We start from the raw sequence: 21,849 nt of genomic DNA, 5'->3' as shown, positions 1-21,849 counted from the left end.
TACCTGTGAAATGTGTTAATAAGGATCACTGCTAGAAGGCAACCACTCTGCTTTAAGTGACTGCTTTAAAATATCCCAATGTTTCCATTACAATATTGTTCAACCTCAGTTCTGGCAATTTACCACGGTCATGTGAGACTGACCAGCTCACCCTTTCACCACACAAACACTCTTCTCGTCTTGATTAGAATCCGAAAAGGAAGAAGGAGCAGGCTGCCTTATGTGGTTGACTTTGCAGAGTCCTGGCTCCTCCCCCCCCCCCCATGACAAGTCGTCTCTTGGCTTTCTCAGATACTGCAGACTGCACTGCCTTGACCCATTGGAGGACTTCAGCCTTTTAAAGTAACATCATGAGGGAACTTAGGAGGGGAATCTACCTTTTCACTGCAGACATCTGGGAGTGATAGGAGGAGAAAAACCAAGAGGAAGGGTAAGTATGGAGGGAGGCAAGGCCAGGAGCTGGATGAGGTAGGAGTGGGGAAAGATCTCAGTGATAAGATGGAAAATGGAGGGGCAAAAGCCACTTGGGAGGAGAGTACCTAATTGTGTGAGGCCAGTTAGGAAAGATGAAAGGACAGGGGGAGGCAAGGACAGAAAGGAGAATAATGGGCATGGGGAGCAGGAAATACAGTGGAGTAGAGAATGGGAGAATTTGACAGGATAGAGTACAGGAGAGGAAATGGGAGGGACAGAGTACTGAGGTATTGGAGAAGGGAGAAAATTGATGGTGAACATTTGTGGGGGAGTGAAGAAATGGGATAAAAGACAAGACTAGCATGGAGGAGGGATGGAGAGGAGCAAGACAAGTGTGAAAAAGGGATTGGCATAGAAAGAGGGCAAATATGTTAGGGGAGAAAGGTCAAATCAGAACAAAATACTGTAGAACTGTTTATTTTTGTGCCTCTTATTTTGTGCATTCTCAAGCCAGCAATTTTATGTTTTATTATTTTTGTGATCTCCAGCAGCTCAGGCTGCCTAGCAATGACTGGCTTGAGTCTGCTTGCTCTACCATTGCAAAGCACTCCTGTTGCCTAGCAACAAGCAATGTGTTGTCCAGTGGACAGGGCACTGGATTCCAAGTCAGGCATTGCTCGGAAACAGTGGGCAAACAATAGTATGATGTACAGGCACCTCTCTGAAGATACCCATGTTCTCTGGAATCTCAGCTTTCATTAATGAAGTCTCTAGCTATTATGGTTGTGAAAACAACCTCAAAAATATGAATCGAGGGTAAGCCAATGCAGAGATGCCTGTGTGAATACTGAGTGTAGAACATTAGTTCTACAAGATATCAACTGCCCGATTCATCTCAGCGTGATTTTAACTCAGAGGCCCACTGATAACTGAAATATCAACATTGTTAACTATTTAATTCCTCCTGTAAGGTGTTGTCCAGGAAAGATTTTCTGGTATAACCTAAGATCTGAATTTAAACCAATATAGTATTGCTGGTATAACCTTATAGGCAGACACTCTTATTCTTGTATGAGTCCCATTTTTTTTTTTTCAATTTAAACTTTCCTTATTTTGGAAGGGTTTTTTAATTAACCACCAAAACTCACTCTTATACCAGAATAAGTGTGTTTACATGGGGGGCGGGGGCGGTTATCAGGGCTGGTCTTACTGTGAGGCAAACTGAAGCGGCCACTAAGGTGCCAGTCTGTGGAGGGGGGGGAGGAGGCACCAATAGGACCCAGAGTTTCAAAGTTTTGGCCCAAGTGAGGGGGAATGGGGGCATCATTTGCACTCAGGTGCCAAAATGTTGTGGGCCAGTCCTGGTGGTTATACCAGTGTAACTACACCTGTGCAGGTTTCAGAGTAACAGCCGTGTTAGTCTGTATTCGCAGAAAGAAAAGGAGTACTCGTGGCACCTGAGAGACTAACCAATTTATTTGAGCATAAGCTTTCGTGAGCTACAGCTCACTTCATCGGATGCATACTGTGGAAAATACAGAAGATGTTTTTATACACACAGACCATGAAGAAAATGGGTGTTTATCACTACAAAAGGTTTTCTCTCCCCCCACCCCACTCTCCTGCTGGTAATAGCTTATCTAAAATGATCACTCTCCTTACAATGTGTATGATAATCAAGGTGGGCCATTTCCTGGATTTGTGCTGAATTTTTTTCACCTTGATTTCTTTTTACACCTGTATAATTAGTAAAGCTTTCCACTGTAGGCAAGGCCTGTCAAGGTTCCTCCCCCACTCTGAACTCTAGGGTACAGATGTGGGGACCTGCATGAAAAACCTCCTAAGCTTATCTTTACCAGCTTAGGTCAAAACTTCCCCAAGGTACAAAATATTCCACCCTTTGTCCTTGGATTGGCCGCTACCACCACCAAACAAATACTGGTTACTGGGGAAGAGCTGTTTGGACACATCTTTCCCCCCAAAATACTTCCCAAAACCTTGCACCCCACTTCCTGGACAAGGTTTGGTAAAAAGCCTCACCAATTTGCATAGGTGACCACAGACCCAAACCCTTGGATCTGAGAACAATGAAAAAGCATTCAGTTTTCTTACAAGAAGACTTTTAATAAAAATAGAAGTAATTAGAAATAAAGAAATCCCCCCTGTAAAATCAGGATGGTAGATACCTTATGGGGTAATTAGATTCAAAACACAGAGAACCCCTCTAGGCAAAACCTTAAGTTACAAAAAAGATAGACAGAAATAGTTATTCTATTCAGCACAATTCTTTTCTCAGCCATTTAAAGAAATCATAATCTAACACGTACCTAGCTAGATTACTTACTAAAAGTTCTAAGACTCCATTCATGATCTATCCCCAGCAAAGACAAAATATAGACAGACCCACAGACCCTTTGTTTCTCTCCCTCCTCCCAGCTTTTGAAAGTATCTTGTCTCCTCATTGGTCATTTTGGTCAGGTGCCAGCGAGGTTACCTTTAGCTTCTTAACCCTTTACAGGTGAGAGGAGATTTCCTCTGGCCAGGAGGGATTTTAAAGGGGTTTACCCTTCCCTTTATATTTATGACAAGGCCTAAGAAAGGAGACAGAAGGTTACAGATCGGGACAAATTACTGGGGGTAAAGTCTCATTTTGGTGCCACAAGTGGGTACTGTTTGGACTATAGCACCACTTATTCCCCCCCCCCCCCCGGGAAAAATGAGCCAAGCCCAAGGATGAGCCTGTGGGTGTCTTCAACCCCCACTGAGGGGGAACCAATATCAAGAAGCCAGATGGAGCTCAGAGAAATGCATCACCATGTTTTAAACATCTGCAGAATATACTGTGAGAACAATCTCATTTAGACAACTCACAAGGACAGAATGTATTTTGTGGGAAGAGACTGAAGATACCACTACCTATTCTCTTCCAATCTGACTCCTGGAGTCAGGAGAGGTGTTCTGTCTCCTCAGCTCTGCTGCTGGCTTGTTTTGTGATCTTGAGTGAATCACTTGCCCTTGTTTTCCCTGTTTGTAAATGGGACTAAAATAGTGTCATGACAGGTTTGGCCTTCACTCCTGTCTTCCTTGCAGAAACTCTGCAGACTCCAGTGGCTGTGCATTCACAGCACCCATTCATTTTAAGTTCCCTCCACCACTACCACAACACTCCCTATGCAACAGTCTATTTACAATATCTACAGTGCTTTTGGCCCTATCCTCTGGACTGGAGGAGAACAAAGATCTACCTTTCCTGAGGCTTCTATGTGACTTAGCTCAACTAGCCTGCTACCACATCTTCCTGTAACACACTTGGGCTGATGGGCTAATTTGTTCCTTATCCCATGCAGCTGGCCAGCCTAATTACCTCTCTCTGTTTTCTCTGGGGAACTAAGTGGCATCTAAGTGACAAGAGGGCTGGCTTGCTCTGTAGCCTCTAGCACTCTGTCACACAGGTGTAACCAGGTGGTTCTATAAACATATTCTTCTGTGTTATTTTTCTTAGTATGCAAGCAAGTTTTGATTCTTGTAAAGACGTGCTGTGTTGTTGGTAGTGTTGGGTTATGCAAGTTTTTTTTCTGTGTAGAGGCAGATTGGGGAGATAGGAAACCGTTGTACTGCTTTTTGCTGTGAGCTCTGACTAAAGTATATTCTTGAGGCACAGGTTGTTCCCTCGGAATCAGCAGGGCATTGGTATTGGGCTAGGATTCTAGAAGCTGTGATTGTCCTGCATGCTCTTTAACTACCTCATTTCACTCATACACTCTAATCTAAATATATCCAGACCTCACATCATGGATTTCTCTTACATTTGTAAATTCAACCTGCAAGTCCCCAGATGTCTACTATCTTTTGGCATAAGGGCAACACTATGTCAGAACAGGACACTGATACCAGAAAAAGGAGCAACAACAGTGTTATGCTGAAAAGTGTTAATGGCTGCTATCAAGCAGCCTTTGATCTGTAGACAATATCAAGCTTTGTTAAAGCTGATGGATGTGGTCATCTTTTTTCTTTCAGGCTGAATCGAAGGAGTAATTAAGTGCCCCTTTTATAGTGGTAGCTGGAAACAACAGGAAGCCACCATCCAAGGCAACGGACTGCATTGCAAGGCTGATCAGCTGAGCTGTGACGTCTCAGGGGTTTCCTTGATATTGGTGGTAAAATACAGGGGTAGGGAATTGGTTAGTTGCTGCTACATGCAAAAGACAGCCTGCAGAAAGTGAGAGAAACAATACTGAATATGGCCCGCTGAGAAAGCTGAGTGATGCTGCTTCTTTTGGGCATGGTACTCCTTGGAAGGTCCAACTTGGATTTTTGAGCAAGGAACTCTGCTTGTTGTTTATTTCTACTGTATTCAGGGAAACAAGGCTTTGTGTACATTCTTTGAAAGAAAACAGGATTGCATCATAGAAATACCTGACTCATACAATCAATTTCTCTTCCTAAGAGGAATAACCCAGCATCAAGGCCCCAGATATTGGCTAACCGCATGGGCTAAAAGAGGGGCAAAAATAATGTATTCACCTCTGTTTAATATTTTAAATGCTACTTAGAAAAAGAACCATATGAATGCTGATTTTAGTCATTATTACTATTAGTCAGGCAATCTTTGTGTTTGTTTGCTGTTTCAGTGTACTTTAATCCCAACAGAGTACTAAGAACATAAGAACAGCCATACTGGGTCAGATCAAAGATCCATCCAGCCCAGTATCCTGTCTACCGATAGTGGCCAATGCCAGGTGCCCCAGAGGGAGTGAACCCAACAGGTAATGATCAAGTGATCTCTCTCCTGCCATCCATCTCCACCCTCTGACAAACAGAGGCTAGGGACACCATTGCTTAACCATCCTGGCTAATAGCCATTGATGGACTTAACCGCCATGAATTTATCCAGTTCTCTTTTAAACCCTGTTATAGTCCTAGCCTTCGCAACCTCCACAAGCAAGAAGCTCAATCCTACACAACTTCAGTACAGTGCCTTGAGATCTACTGCTGAAAAGCACTGTATTCATTCTGAGTATTATTATCATCACGATTGTCACTAATTGGCATCTTTGCTAGCAGTTTCTACAGAGAAGCCCGAGGCTCTGAAGGGGCCTCGAGACCGAACGGCCCTCTGAACTGTTTGAAGTTCCCTGCAGCAGAGAGGGCAATCAGCATGAAGTGAAAGTAAAGCAGCTGTTGAAAAAGGTCTGCTTGGATAATCTAGTGAGGCGGGGAAGGCGAGGTGGATTCGGGTCGGGGGGAAGAAGGTGTTTCAATATCTGACTGTCCGCCTCAGCAGTGGCCCTTGTCTCTCCCCCTGCTGTAACGCAGAGCGGATCTCGACCAGACATTGAGGAGCTCGCTCGCTGCTGTTTTCATTTCCCATTGTTGCAGCGTGCCCAGCCCTGCCAGGCTTTGAACCAAAGCCGGTGGAAACGAGCGGGCCTGGCAGCTCTGCCCCTGGTGAGAAACTGTGTCTGTGAGCGGTCACAGGGCTCACTCTGTCAGCCGCGGCCCGGCCGTGAGGGGGAACCCCCCCGCGCCTCCACCCGCACAGCTTCGCCTGGCGCATGCCCGATCCAGGAACTCCATTGCCGCGGGGGCGGCGGGGAGAGGCCAGTAGACTACAACTCCCAGCGTGCAGTGCGACGGGCACGCCGCGGGGGGGCGGGGAAAGCGCGGCGAGGAGGAATCCCACAATACCAGGCGGGCTGTACGGGCTCGCCGCCGCCGTCGCCTTTCTAACGCCCGCGGAAGCGATGCGGAGGGGCGGAAAATGGCAGAGCTGCAGATGCTGCTAGAGGAGGAAATCCCTTCAGGCAAGCGGGCTCTGCTCGAGAGCTACCAGAACCTCACCCGGGTGGCCGACTACTGCGAAAGCAACTACATCCAGGTGAGAGCGCCGCGGGCCGGGCGAGCGGGGGGCCGCACGGGCGGCGGGTGCAGGAAGTGGGCAGCGAAGGTTACAACAGCCGGGGGAGCCTCCGAGACCCTGTGTCGCCCGGCTGCCGCCTCCTCCCTTCCCTTCCCTTCCCTTCCCTTCGCCTTTCAACTTTCTAGCCCCACGTCTCTTATTCTCAAACCCCACCCCCACCCCCCGCAATTTGGCTTTGTAGTTGCTAGTGACATTTTAAAGAATCAAACAAACCATTTTTTTTTTTAAATATCCCTGAAGTCCTGGAAGTGCTGGCTTTGTAGATCATTTGAAATAGTGACATATGCATCACCCTTTTTACCTTTTCGGGGTGTGTTTTCCCTCCCTGTTAGGTGTGTAAAGAGGTGAATTTCAGAAAGGATTAAGAGTGAGGTTGGCAAATGCTGAATTCTGAGTAGTGTTGAAATACAAATGACAAATGCAGAATTATATTTGTGTGTTGGAGGAGGGACACCCCTCCCCCCCCCCCCAACCACAACATATAACAATCCAAGTGGAAATTGATTGTTTAATATTTGGCATCTAATTCTCACTAAGACTAAATGAATTACATTCCTGGCATGCTGCACTGGCGATCCTGAATTGTTAAAATGAACAGTTTGCATGTAAATTGACAGTAATGTGAAAGCATGATGTGGTATTCCAGCATGGCAATTTCTCCTTCTGAGAGGGCAGGGCTGCTTGCTTCATAATTCAGACATCCATAGCAATATTTTTAAACTGGGTGTCTCTTGCTGCAAGATACAAGACATGTGAATTAGGCTGTATCTTTCACAGAATCCTAGAATATCAGGGTTGGAAGGGACCTAAGAGGGCATCTAGTCCAACCCCCTGCTCAAAGCAGGACTAATCCCCAATTTTTGCTTTCAGTTAATTAGAAGGATTCTTCTCTAGATTGTTCAGTGTTTCCTAACCTCTTTTTTTAAACTTTTTGTGTGTGGTTATTTTAAGTATATTTAGACTTTTAAAGGTATTGTCATAGTAATATCTATATAAATCTGAATATAATTTTGTGCATATAGCTGAATTGAAGTGGACACAGAGCTCTCCCAGATGCCCAAATTAGCTAATGGAAAAACTTTAAGAAAAGACCATTAAAAATTATGCATTCTAATTTTGATTACTCCTTTATAATGTAAATAAACCTATTGACTGTAATATACCAATGGCTAGGACTAGCTGTAATCTATACTTAATGTCTTTTTAAATGTCTTAATATTTAGCATTTGTCTGAAACTGTGAGACTGTTTTATTTGTGCAAGTGGAACAGTAATTTGGTGGTTTTACCAAACTTTAAATATCCCTCAATGTCCCTTTGTGAAATTACTCTTTTTCAAAATGTGAGGCAATGCTGTTGATATTAGAATTAAAATTGAAGTAGCAAATCGGAGTTTGTTTTGGGAATGATTTATATCCTTTTCACAATGTGAGGCAATAAGGGTTAAACTGTTTTTATTCAGTTACTTGCTCCACCCAAAGAAAGCTGGTTATATAAATGCTTCAAAGAGGCGAGGTTGCATTTGGGTTTACTCATGGGAAATATGACAAACACACTAGTGTGGTAATTGCAGCACATGTCTTGACCTGTTGATTTTTTTTTTCCCTCTATTTCAGGAGAGTTGTGGAGAATCTTTCTGGCATTACATGTTGCTTTCAAATAGTCTTAAACCTTACTGTTTTAAAAAACAAAACCCCAAAACTTAGTTTTTTAAGAGACATATCCTCATCCGTCATTTGAAATCCATCTAACCAAGAATCACCTTAAGAATCAAGGTTGGCTGTATGCAGAATCTGTATATTTTACAGTTTGTTGCATACAGCTGTGTATACCTCCATTAGAAGGAAGCAGTATATACTAAGGTGAATAAACAGGAGTTAAGTAGTAGTTTTGTGGATTTCATACCTTGTTTGTATTCTGTGTAGGTTTAGCCCAATTCATTAAAAGCGGTAAATGAGATGATACTCATCTGATAGTGCAAAAGTTTTTCCAGCAGTTGTGTAAAACCATCTAGTTTACAGTTAGACTAGCGTAGATATTATTACAATCAGTCTCCTGGAACAGTAGTGTCAATGTTGGGAGGAAGGGGGGCTACCACAGGCTTAGTGGATGTGACACCCAAGGCAATGTAGGGTTGTGAGAATGGGGAGTTATCAAAACAAAACAAAACATGTGGTGTTTGTATTAAGCATCATTGAATTGACAGTCAGTATTTTTAGAACTAGATAGGTATTCCTCCCAACTGCCCTGGATATCGCCAGGAAAAGGTAGTCAGTGTATAGTTCTCTCATCTTGAGATGTTCTAAGTGCAGTGTTTAAAACACTTCAAAAATGAGATGCTTTATAATTTGGCTTTATGTATGTTTAACTGATTCAAACCAGGCTCTTGGAGATTTCTAATAGAACCATGACTACTAGTATCATTTTTTTTAATGAGAACAGCATTGTGCTGTCTAGTGCAGAAGGTGTTTTTCTCTCTTGCCACCTCCTCCGCATTTTGAACAGTATGTCTGACAGCCTTTTTGACCAATGCGCACACGTGTTGTTGCAAATGCTTTTTGATGGAAGTTCTCAATTTGATAACTTGCATTGTTCCTTCACTGTGGCAAGAATGTAACCTTTTATAAGATTGCTGATTTGTTTCCTCTGAAAAGTCTTTTGAAATTGTATGTGTATTAAAAATGCCTGTATGTCTAAATCTGGAAAAATTAGGCTTAATTTCTAGTCCCCTCCCTTTCTCTCCTTCCTACTTTGCCCTCAACAGCTGATGCTAATCTTTGGATGTCAATGCTATAAGGAACTGAGAAACAGCTACTGGTTACCATGTGCAATGAAACAAACAACAACAAAGCAGAAATCCAGAGAGTAATGTATCTAGTCCACCAGGCCGTGTATATGCTGGTTATCTGATAGGAAGGAAGAAGAATGCTGTGAGAAGGCACTGAAAGGAGCCAATGAGGTTAGGAGAAGATTCAAAATACTAAAAGGAAATTTTAGTGTGATGACTGTTGGGGAAAGAAAACGGAAAAGAGATTGAATGTAGAAGTAGCATCAACTACCTCTTATTATAAATGTTGGGGGATTTTAAAGATTTGATTAGTAGGAAACTATATATAAATAACTGTTACATTACTGGTTTTAATTTATAACTAGATCTAAAATTTATCTTAAACTTCTAGTTATGCTTGGAGGTGTTAGTGATTTGGAAACAGCTAGAAATGTAGTATCTGATCTAGAACCGTGGTTCTCAACCTTTCCAGAGTACTGTACTCCTTTCAGAAGGCTTTATCTTGCGTACTCCAAGTTTCACCTCACTTAAAAACTACAAGCTTACAAAATAGACATAAAAATACAAAAGTGTCACTGCATACTATTACTGAACAATTACTTACTTCCTCATTTTTACCATAGAATTATAAAGTAAATCATGACCTCCAGGTTGAGAGAAACTGATCTACTATATAGAGCAGTATAAACAAATCATTGTATAAAATTTTAGTTTGTACTGACTTAGCTAGTGCTTTTCATGTAGCCTGTTGTAAAACTGGGCAAATATCTAGATGAGTTGACATGCCCCTCATTGAGAACCACTGATCTAGAAGACATGTGGCAAGCTAATAAATGATTTACAGTAATTTTAAAGATGAAGCTTTAATTCTTCAATTGGCTATGTGATGTCTTGCCTCTCCTTGTGAAAGGAGCTATCTTAATACAAACAGATGCTTGGGGATCAAATCTTGTTGTTGTTAATTGCCTAAATTGCCTCTTAGTGTTATGTTGGCATATGTATTAAAGTGAACAGAACAAATTCCAACATTAATCTTACGGTAGATAGCAAATTAGAAAAAGGACATTTTGCTTGTGAATTAGTATGCTTTACAATGATGATGTACTGTATGATATGAATGAAGGAAAAGGATTTGGCACTCCTTGGTAAGTCCCAAGTTAGGGTTGCCAAACACCCCTGTCCCACCCCTTCTCTGAGGCCCACCCGCTACTCACTCCATTCCTCCTCCCTCTGTTGCTCACTCTCCCCCACCCTCACTCACTTTCACCGGGGGGCAGGAGGAGTGAGGGCTCCATCTGGGGGTGCAGGCTCTGGGTGGGACTGGGGATGAGGGGCTTGGGGTATAGGAGGGGGTCTGGGCTGGGGCTGAGGGGTTTGGAGTGCTTGAGGAGGTGCAGGCTCTGGGGGAGAGTTTTGGTGTGGGAGGAGGTTCAGGGGGCGGGGGTGCAATGCAGGCTCCAGGCAGTGCTTACCTCAGGTGGTTCCTGGAAGTGGCTGGTATGTCCCTCTGGCTTCTAGGCAGAGTTATGGCCCCCACAGCTCCCATTGGCCATGGTTCCTGGCCAATAGGAGCTGCAGAGTCCCCACTCTGGGTGGGGGTAACGCACAGAGACTCCCTGGCCGCCCCTGTGCCTAGGGCCACAGGGATGTGCCGCTGCTTCCAGGAGCCACGCAGAGCCAGGGCAGGCAGGGAACCTGCCTTAGCCCCACTGCGCCGCTGACCGGCGGTGCCAGAGTCCCTTTTCAACAGGGCTTTCCAGTCAAAAACTGGACGCCTGGCAACCCTAAAGGGTTTGTTTTTTTTGCTGTGCAATGAAGGCAAACGCCTCCAACCAAAAAGCAACCACAACCCTCACCCTTTCAAAAAAAAGTGTGCTTAATTTAACCCAATTTAACAGTAAAACCACAGCAACTAGGGTTAGCAACTCGAGTTCCACTCCAGGGTCCCCTATAGGTTTTAATTTGGCTGTTAACCAGAGTTAAACATTGTTGCCATGTCTTCGATACTATTTTAATTTGAGTTAAGAACACTTTTTTTTTTTTTTGCAGTGAAGGCATACATTAAAATACAAGCGTCAGTTTTTGATTCTGATCCCTTTCCCATAATCCTGCATGACTGCAATTAAACTACAAAGATATTGGTAGTGTTACATAGCAATTTGGGGATTGTGATTGTGGTGAAATCCTTCTTTGGCAACACACCATAGAAATGATAATATATAGAGTTAAAAAGTACTCGGTCAGAACTAAAACTACTGTCTAACTTCCCAATTAAAAATACTAACTTACCATAGATGTATCTCACAGTTTCTAGTCTGAATGGGCTTCATTGCTTAGCTTTAGTGAACCTATCTGCAATAACTTGCTTATTGGGTGTGGCAATGAAAAATAGAAATAATATAGGAAACCATGGTCTTCAGTGTTGACATCTTCCTTTGAGTTGCTGCAGTTGATTGCAGTACGAGAACTAATGTAGTGAGTTTCCTTCTGTAATGGGTCTATAAAATACTGATTGTAAACACTGACAATTTAAGTCAAGACGGTGGGATAGTACTTATCTCATGGTCTGGTTAAGCGTAGACGGCTGCATTGTTTACTTCAGTGCTTTTCTGTTAGACTACTGTGGGAACATTTAGTAATTAAATCAAATGTGATTTTAAGATCACATTCAGAGCCTATAAACGAATGGCTTGAAATACCATGTGATTCTTGTAAATGATGATTATCCTGAACGCTCTAATGCTGGGGTCATTTTTTATTTTTGTGAATGGACTCTCTAGCTTTTGAAAGTCAATTGCATAAATAATGAACATGAGATTCTGAGAAGTATGTACTGAATTGCTTAAATGTGCCTTTTTGGATGTGTTATTTCCTGCTGTAACTTCAAGTGTGGTATGTGGAAATCATAGTTCCAGAATAGCTCAACAGTCAGCTAATCATGAAGAAAGGCAGAAACAAGGGCATAGTTTTTTAGATTGACCTTTGGAATTCACCCTATTGGAGGAAATTGGAGGTTTCCTTCCTGCTGGGGAAAAAAATGCATGTTACATGGAAAAAATAGCTGTACAGATCAAATGTCCTATCCTTTTGGTAGGATGTGTGTTCCACAGTTATTTAACAAAAAAGAGACACGCAGAAGGTACTTTCTTCCTAAAGTCATCTAACTCTTGTTCTTGTATTTGTGTTCTCCTTTTGATGTGGGTGATTGATCTCACACCCGACTCACTTTGCTTGAAAGAATGGTGGAACATGGCGCAGCTTATTTCAGTACAGTGAAGTTCACTTAGAAGTTTTGATACAGGAAATTACCTGTTTTAAAGGAATAAACTTCTTAAGAATCATTAATACAAATCTTGTACTTTCTGAGAGAACTTCTGAACTATTTTTGTTGAGTTCATAGATTTATATTCATGTTTTCAAAAACGGTTAAAGGGCTAAAGTAAATTTATTATAGACTTTCAGTGTGTTACAGTAAGAGAACAAATCAGTCCACTTTCCATTACACCTAACTATTCAGCACATATATTACAAAAGACTTGGGAGTCTCAGAACAAGGTGCAATGTCCAAGACACAACTCCAGGAATCCTTCATGTGGCTTAAGTTGAAGTGCATACATTTTTTTAAAAAAATGCATGTTATACGGTGTGCAAAAGATCTTTTTAGAGGGGATGGGAAACAGAGGACAAAAATTCCTTGCCCAGGTATTAAATGATAACCTAGACTACTATATTTGAGCATGAGCTTTCGTGAGCTACAGCTCACTTCATCGGATGCATACTGTGGATGCATCCGATGAAGTGAGCTGTAGCTCACGAAAGCTCATGCTCAAATAAATTGGTTAGTCTCTAAGGTGCCACAAGTACTCCTTTTCTTTTTGCGAATACAGACTAACACAGCTGTTACTCTGAAAACTAGACTACTATAATGTGTCTTGTAAATCACATATTTGGTGATTTTTAAAATATGGATTATTGGCCTACCAGACTTAATGACTCCTCTTTTGTCAATGAGTCTGTTTTTGCAAAACACAGTTGAATATGTACATACAGTTCTAAAGTGAACATGAGGAATATGGCTGTAGTGTAGTTTCTTATTAAATATTTAAGTGGTTATTTTGCATGCACAGGAACCACTTCTCTAAATATAGCATAATCATTTTGTGTTTTCTTTCTTTAAGGAGGACTGGTTCAGATCATGGACCAGTTGTCACAAACTTGAAATTTTTATACTTGGTCTTCTAAACTATTTGAAGTGGGGTGGCAAGATTTCCACTTCTCTTCTTCTGGTACTGTCCCATTACCACTTCAGTAAGGGTTATGTCTGTGCTTCTCCACGTAATAATTCTCTACTATTACCAGGCAAAGCAAAGTGAATTGGATTCATTTGTTACTGGGGTTAGGGTCTGCTACCTCTGTTGGAGGAGATGCTCTGGAGAGGGGATTTGAAATGAAGAGGCCTAGTAAAAATGTATCAAAGGCTTAGGTTGATACCTTGCTCCCTAGGTTGGAAGGAGCTGGAGCACAGAAGTTGGTGTAGTTGGTAGTACTGAAATCTTGGAGGAAAGAGGAGTGCTGAGTGAAAGAGGGAATCAATCCTGCCCTCTACCTCCAGAGTCTGAGGGAAGAACACTGTGAGGCTCAGAGCCTTTTAGGGTGGGAACAGAACTGGGGTGTGGATTCAGAGTATGAATAAAAAATATTACTTCTGAAAGTTGTGTGGTGAGGGTAGAGAGATGTGCAGAAATGGTCTGGTGTTGAGTACCAGCAGAAATAAAATGTGTGGGAGGGGAGGGGGGAAAGGTGTGGGCGATGAATAGAGAGAATGTAATAGAAGTAAATAACTTAATAAGCATAAACAGTGTTGGAATGACTGGCATTGTACAGGTACATATTTTGAAGTTTTAGAAGTACTAATGAAATCTCCCATTACCCCTTTCTGGTAGGGTGAATTATAATCACTTCACAGATGAATAAGTGGAGGCAGAGAGAAGATAAGAAGCTGAGGTCACGCAGGGACTCACTGGCAGATTTAGGAACAGAATCCAATTGTTCTGACTTAGTGCTGTGCTCAGAGGGTTCCCCCTCCCCCTAATAGCCCCCATTACTCTCTCCCTCAGCAGAAATTTCGCATTGCTCTGAAGCATTAACAGACAATGAAATGATACCCCTGGGAAAACAAATGCCCCTGAAACTGTCTTTAAACTCTTTAGCAGTAGTAATAAGCCACCTCCTGCCCCAAAATGAACAGTTTTTATTTTAAATATCTGTTTCCTGGCAGAACCTTTAAATGCCAGTTTTCAATTGCTTGTTGTGTAAATTTCTTTGAGTTACGTAACACCCCAAAATACTGATTCTGTTAGAAACACTGACACACTTGCCTAGGCAAAGGTGCTTGAAGGTACCACTATTTTTTTCCTTCTTTTGGTGGACTTGGTCTTAGTGAAAGCTGCTTGCTTTCAGTAGTCCTGGAAACCAAAGCTTGTGCTTATCCACAGAATAGCAAGGATTAGTGGCCGTGTGTGTCAATTCTGACAGACTAATCTCCTCTCTGGGGTAAGAGGGTAACTTTCATACTCAGTCCTTAGTCTTGTGTCAGAGGGACCACCAGTTATAGTGTGTGTTTTGTGTGGGGGTTTTTGTGTGTGTGATGTGGATGCCTAGCCAGTGGGAAATGGTCTGTGGCCCCGAACCAGCCATCATATGGTAACCATTGTCAGTCATAATTAACAAATCAGGCTGGTTATAAAGAAGCCTTACCTTTCAGAGTCCAAAGTCCCTTCTCCTTCTGGTATCAATTTCATTAATGGTTGATTCTCTTTGCTTCCACTCTCTGGCCAAGCCTGAGTATCAGGGATTGATATCAGCAGATTCCATGGGGACTCTGAGCAGCAGGTTCCTCCTTCTTTCCCTACCCCTAAAGGAGGGCAGCTGGGCCGGGGAAGAAAGGGGGGAAATAACTAGTGAATCTGTAGTGCTATATCCAGTGGCTCAGACCTTGTTTCCTTATCTGCCCTAAGCCCCATTGTACAGGGAGCTTCTGCGGAGTTGCGTTTAGGGTGTGCACAGGAGGCACAGTCCATCCTTGTGGACTCCAGAAATCCTGCTCCTCTCTGAGCAGCAGAACCACACTGATTCCTCTATGTGGGGGGGGTCCCTGTGTGTCTCCAAAAGTGTGGCAGGACTTGCCCCTGAAGCGCTAAATGTTGTAAACAAGTGCCATACACAAGATATTTATCTGCAGACACTTTTCTTTCCTGCCCCCTGTTTTTGACTGTCATACCTTCATCATCAGAAATGTTGACATCCACACAGATTGTATCATTGACTTTCTGCTTAGTGCCAAATGGTGAAGTAATACATGGAATTAATACCTCCAACAGATGGTTTCTTTAAGGATTAAATTTATGTGGTGTATCCACAGAATCAGAACTTTGTCACTCCTGTGGTGTGTGTGTTTTTAAGTTCTGGAGGGAATGCTTGCTTTGCTTTTGTTCTAGTCAATCAGTTAATGGAGGTGTTAATATGAGTGTAAATGCTACCTCTCCCTGGTGGCATGCAAATAATGTTCTTCGTTGCTCAAGTAATTCCTTAGTATCAACAGGAGCCCTCTGAGAATAATTTCTTATAAACAGTGTGAGCTACACATATAAACTTGTTACTATATTGTGTAGGTATTATAAAAACAGGTAGATATTTTTAGGTATCTTGGTCCAACTTGCAGTATTTTAGTGAGGAAAAAATTTAGACAACTTTCAGATTTGTACATCAAAATACTATAACATATATATTGGTATGAGTTGTAATTAGTAACTACTAACATGGTGGTTAGTCTTACAAAAACTTAGTGCAGTTGAAAAATCACTATTTAGTTATTAATTCCTATTTGGAGCACCATATTAATTGTGTTTCAGTGATTCCTGTTTGGATCAGTTCCATATATAAGTAAAAAGATGGCTTTTCTAACTGCAAGCTTTGAAACATTAGCCTGGAATCAGAAAGCTAAATTGGGTGTCTCCTGGCTCATGCCTTCTCAACAATAAAGTTTTTTGCAACTGGACCACAGTTAAGAATTCTATTTGGAGATGTGCCATCCACCTGCTCTTTCATAGCTGTATTGTATCTGCAGAGCCAAACGGGAGTAAAATGCACTACGTATTTTAGTGAAGCAAGTAGAGATGCTTCTCAGTACTTACAGGGAGCAAGCTTATAAAATAAGATGCAAAGTTTACATAGATACATGCCAGAGTTCAATGTAATATTATTTTTGGTGGTCCTTATGCTATATGCTGTACAAACACAAGGATTTCATTTGTTCTGTCCCCAAGGGCTCATAGTATAAGTTCATATCGGGCTCTATCTCAACTTTGCTGTCCATTTTTAAAACCTTCCATGAATTGACTATAGCCTGCCTCGTGGACCATCTCTTCCTACTCCCCTACACTTGCTGAGTGCTGCTGGCTACCTCTTTGCACTGCCATGCAGTCTTGTCACCATTAATGTGAGAGTGTTCTTGTCCACAACTTCTGCCATCTAGAGCAGCATTCCTGTATCTAGGCATCTAATTGACTCTGCATCTCACTTTAAAATCTCATAATTACTCTCTCCTTTTGCTATTTTATGTTCTCCATTTTAAGAGACATCAGATGGAGACAAACATCTACAGGATCTCTATTAAGTGTTCTTAAAACTACAATACCCACCTGCTGAAGTGAAGAAACAGATTGGCAGAGCCAGAAGAGTACCCAGAAGTCATCTACTACAGGACAAAGAAAGTAACAAATGCTACTAGCCATCACCTTCAACCCCCAACTAAAACCTCTCCAGTGCATCATCAAGGATTTGCAATGTATCCTGAAGGACGATCCCTCACTCTCACAGACCTTGGGAGACAGTCCAATCCTCGCTTATACACAGCCCCCCAACCTGAAGCAAATATTCACCAGCAACCACACACCAGAACCACTAACCCAGGAACCTATCCTTGCAACAAAGCCTGTTGCCAACTGTGTCCACATATCTACTCAGGGGACACCATCATAGGGTCTAATCACATCAGCCACACTATCAGGAGCTCGTTCATCCGCACATGTACCAATGTGATATGTGCCATCAGTGCCCCTCTGCCATGTACATTGGCCAAACAGGACAGTCTCTAAGCAAAAGAATAAATGGACACAAATCAGATGTCAAGAATTATAACATTCAAAGATCAGTCTCTTTGGTCACTCGATTACAGACCGAAAAGTGGCAAGTCTTCAACAAAAAAACTTCAAAAACAGACTCCAGTGAGAAACTGGAGTTAACTTGCAAACTGGACACCGTCAAATTAGGCCTGAATAAAGACTGGGTGTGGATGGGTCATTACACAAACTAAAAACTATTTCCCCATGCTAATTTTCCCCCCTACTGTTACTCTCACTTTCTTGTCAATTGTTTGAAATGGGCCATCTTGATTACCACTATAAAAGTGATTTTTTCCCCCCCCCCCACTGCTGATAGCCCACTTTAATTGATTTGTCTACTTAGAGTTGGTATGGCAACCCCCATCTTTTCATGTGGGGGGTGTGTGTGTGTGTGTGTGTGTGTGTATGTATGTATATATATATATATATATATATATATATTCCTTCTGTATTTTCCACTCCATGCATCTTATGAAGTGGGTTTTAGCTCACGAAAGTTTATGCCCAAATAAATTTTAGTCTCTGAGGTGCCACAAGTACTCCTCATTCTTCTTCTTTAACTGTAAATCATACTGGGATGCAGTTTAAATTATGACTGTTTTGCATGGCATCTTTAAGGCTGACTGTTTTTACTACCATGGATTTGAATAATAGCTCATCATATGGGCCAGCAGCTTCTAAAGTGATAAATTCTGTTCCACCTTTACTAGAAATCCATCTCTCCAGCAGCTACGCCTTTTGTTGTTGGCCCAAGGGATGGTAGTGACTTAAAAGGGAAACTTACCTTTCATTTGTTTTGCTATGGAGGGTCTGGAGGTAATCCTACTCTGGTAGTGGCTTTTCAGGTATAACGTTGTCAAGGATAGGGGGGAGAGTGGTGTCAGGAGGAACAGTATTACATATCTTTGTTTCAGTGGGAAAGTGTTGACAGAATAGAGGGTTGAGACTAATCCAAAAGGGATTTTATGCAATATGGTTCTGGCTCACTTGGATTCCCTCTGTGAATCCTTATACCAATTGGGCTGGCTTGGTAGTTTGAGATGTGAGGCTAAATGTCAGGCTCAGCTAAATAGAGAGGCAATGGATTAATAGGCTTATCCTGGTAAATATCCTAGAGTCCTGAAAGGTGGGGGATATTTGCAAGTCGGGTTTGGCTGATCCAGTCCTGATAGGGTACTGCTGGATTTTTCTTTTCATTTTTTTTACCTATAGAAGATTGTTGCTATGTAAAAATTTTTTTGGCTTTAGGTATCCCAGAAGTGCTCAGAACACATTTATTTAGGGGCTCCCTAAAATAATGTGGGATACCAGATTTGGTATTTGGGATCCCTTGAATAGGTCTCTCTAAAACATTACTATTGGGCAGGGCCTTATAAAATTCCCTCAGTGCATTTTCCATTGCAGTGTGTCCTGGAGTGTCTCTGCGCTACACTCTGTTCATTGTTCTTGGAATCTTGAGACTCATTACTGAGGCAGTACAGCTGCCAAGTGGAAGACTTGACTGCATGCTGTCCAAAGCTGAGAGTCTAAAAGATGCTTCCTTATTTTTAGGAGCCCAGAACTCTGAGTGTGAATGCTGATAAATTCACTATTTAAAGATATAATTGCAACTTGGGAGCACAGTGGGGTTTCTGGTATTAATGGAAACCATATCACTTGATATGACAAAGCCACTATTCTAGATTTTTTTATTCCATTCCTTTTTGCTCTTGAAAGGCATGACCTTTGATTTTCTTCTCCATCAGTGTATAATCAATGAAAGCTCTCTAGCACAGTCCTGTGTGTCTGTGAACCTGTGGTGCATGAACCAGTCAGTTTAAAAAAATAAAAATTCTGCTCCTTTGTAATTGTTAATATCGCATAAAGCATGTTAAGATAAACTTTCAGAGTCTTTTAAGTAATATTTTGTTGTGAGTGAAGGAGGTCTGAAGAGGAAGTCAAAAATAAATGTGCAGCTATACGTATCGAAGGGCTGAGTAAAACAAAGCCATAGTTGCTGAGTTTTTTTTATGCAGTTCCATGTGTGACATTTCCTGCTGTTGAGGAAAAAGTTGCTGGTTTCCCCCCAGTTCCCCCTCCCTCACCCCTGCCCCCCCCAAAGCATGGAAGACAGTGTGGGGGATTATCCCTTACAGCCCCAAGACATGATGAAGGTTGGAAGGGAGCCAATAGAGACCAGGGTAGCTGGTTAACCCAGTACTTCACTGACTGAGAGCCTATGGGGTTGTTGGATAGTTCCTAGATGGAGACGAGGAGGTGGGCAGAACCCTGGAGTAGCCCGGCAGGGGTTGGTGTTGTGTAATAAGAACCTTGGAGGAGTGGAGTAGAGTTTAGAATGGTCTCCTCTTCTCATTTTCTGTTCTCATTTGTCTGTGTTCAGTCCCTCAATCTAGAACCTCACTGGCATGGTGATATGACCGATACTACAATTGCATGCAATGTCTTTGGGACCATATTGTATTAAGTTTGAGTGGCATGTATTATTGTTGGCCAGGGATTGCATGCTGCTCCAGTTACCAAGTTCTAAAAGCAGGGGGACATGATGAAGGCTAGTCAATGAAATATAAGCACCTACAGAGAGGTACGTTGCCTGGGGAGGTTTGGATGTACTGGTTCAAGCTGGGTTTTCCAGGGTATGCCCATACCGCAGCTGGGAACAAGCCTCCCAGCCTGGGTAGACAGACTTGCACTAGCGGGGCTCAAGCTGGCATGCTAAACATAGCTATGTGGATGTTGTGGCTCGAGCTCTGAAGCCTGGGGGGGTCAGGTGGAGTTTTCACCACAGATATTTAGTGTGCTCGTGTGAGTCCTGCTATCACAAGTCTCTGTCCAGGCTGGGAGTGTCTCTCTCCCAGCTGCAGTGTAGGCATACCCCCAGAGACGGTTAGACAAAGGAAAAGCTTTTAATATAAAAAGCCTGAGTTTTTTGTGGGGTGGGGTGTACTGCAGATGTTAGTGACACCTGTCAGTCCTGTTAATAATAATTAAAAAAAACAAACCCTTAAAGTTCCTTTGTGATGCGTAGGGGTGAGCATGAGGTAGTTATGAGTGGTTTTGAAAACAGGTAGGTAAGGGGGGGAGGAGAATGAGCAGAAGATATTAATTAATGGTTTTTAATGGAAATCAATCATAAAAAATTTAGAAGAAAAATGCATCCTCATGAAGGCTGATGAACACAGAGTCTGGCCATCCAAGACAACAAGAAAATTCTTCCTGTGAATAGGAAAACTAATTTATGCAGTTGTCTACCATAGAAATCTATCTTTGCTAGTCACGTTCAGAAATGACAAGATATAAAACTGGAAAGCAAAGATTTACTTATAAAAGGTGGTTAGGAGAGGGAGTGGTGAAATCCTTAGCTGTCAGCTTTGTTTTGTGTATGTTTTCAGTATTAAGAACTTGTTTATATGAATGTCTTTTTTTCCCCCCTTTTATGTAGTACTTAATTTGTATGTTAATACCACTCAGTGTTTGTTTAAAATGTGCCAGTCTATGATTTGGTTTAACATTTTCCATATTTATTTTGCTACCAATATAGCCATTTATTCCCTCTACAAGCCTGCTTAGAAAGCTGTAACAGAGTTTGTAACAGGTTAATTTAATTGTTCAGTACCAGCCTGGCTTGCATCCATTCACATCAAGATGATAATCTCTATCTGTGGTAGCTAACCCTTGCTAGCAGCCTAGGCTGGCCTGTCATTGTTTTCCAGTAACTTGTTTGGTGCTCTTCTCTCCCACCCCTATTGCTGTATAGGTAGGAACTCCCAGATCTCTTGAGAAGTAGGACATGGCCAGAGTGTGCTGCTGTGTGTGAATGATCTTTGAGCATGCTATACCCTAATGAGGCGCTATACTGCCATTGCTCAGATTGCAGTGACATTCAGCTAGCAGCATAGTTGGGATGGGTGGCTGATCTGTGGTTGTCAAGGTTCCTTCCCCACTCTAACTCTAGGGTACAGATGTGGGGACCTGCATGAAAGACCCCCTAAGCTTATTCTTACCAGCTTAGGTTAAAAACTTGCTCAAGGTACAAATTTTGCCTTTCCTTGAACCCTATGCTGCCACCACCAAGCGTGTTAAACAAAGAACAGGGAAAGAGCCCACTTGGAGATGCCCCCCCCCCCCCCCCAAGCCCTACACCCCCTTTCCTGGAGAAGGCTTGATAAAAATCCTCACCAGTTTGCATAGGTGAACACAGACCCAAACCCTCAGATCTTAAGAAAAATGAAAAAACAATCAGGTTCTTACAAGAAGAATTTTAATTGAAGAAAAGGTAAAAGAATCACCTCTGTAAAATCAGGATGGTAAATATCTTGTATGGTAATCAGATTCAAAACATAGAGAATCCCTCTAGGCAAAACCTTAAGTTACAAAAAGACACAAAAACAGGAATATACATTCCCTCCAGCACACTTATTTTACCAGCCATTAAACAAAAGAAAATCTAAAGTATTTTCTAGCTAGATTACTTACTAATTTAACAGGAGTTGGAAGGCTGCATTCCTGATCTGTTCCCAGCAAAAGCATCACACAGACAAACCCTTTG

At 42.1% G+C, this 21,849-nt stretch overlaps 1 protein-coding gene across 8 annotated transcripts in view; it reads left to right on the top strand.

Annotated features, from left to right (window-relative positions):
* Positions 1-285: 285 nt before the first annotated feature.
* ABI1 (abl interactor 1) overlaps positions 286-21,849 on the top strand; it is a 127,278-nt gene continuing 105,714 nt past the window's right edge. For 7 of the 8 annotated variants that reach the window (XM_074946120.1, XM_074946115.1, XM_074946119.1 and 4 more), the window contains exon 1: positions 6,060-6,292. In XM_074946120.1, the coding sequence (XP_074802221.1) occupies positions 6,176-6,292 (117 nt within the window). In that variant the 5' untranslated portion in view covers positions 6,060-6,175. Of the gene's footprint in view, positions 431-6,059; positions 6,293-21,849 lie in introns of those variants that run through there. The other variant, XM_074946121.1, reaches the window with a different exon arrangement.

Source organism: Natator depressus, chromosome 2, assembly GCF_965152275.1.
Source record: "Natator depressus isolate rNatDep1 chromosome 2, rNatDep2.hap1, whole genome shotgun sequence".
NCBI lineage: Eukaryota > Metazoa > Chordata > Testudines > Cheloniidae > Natator > Natator depressus.
This window is presented reverse-complemented; position numbering and strand designations above follow the sequence as displayed.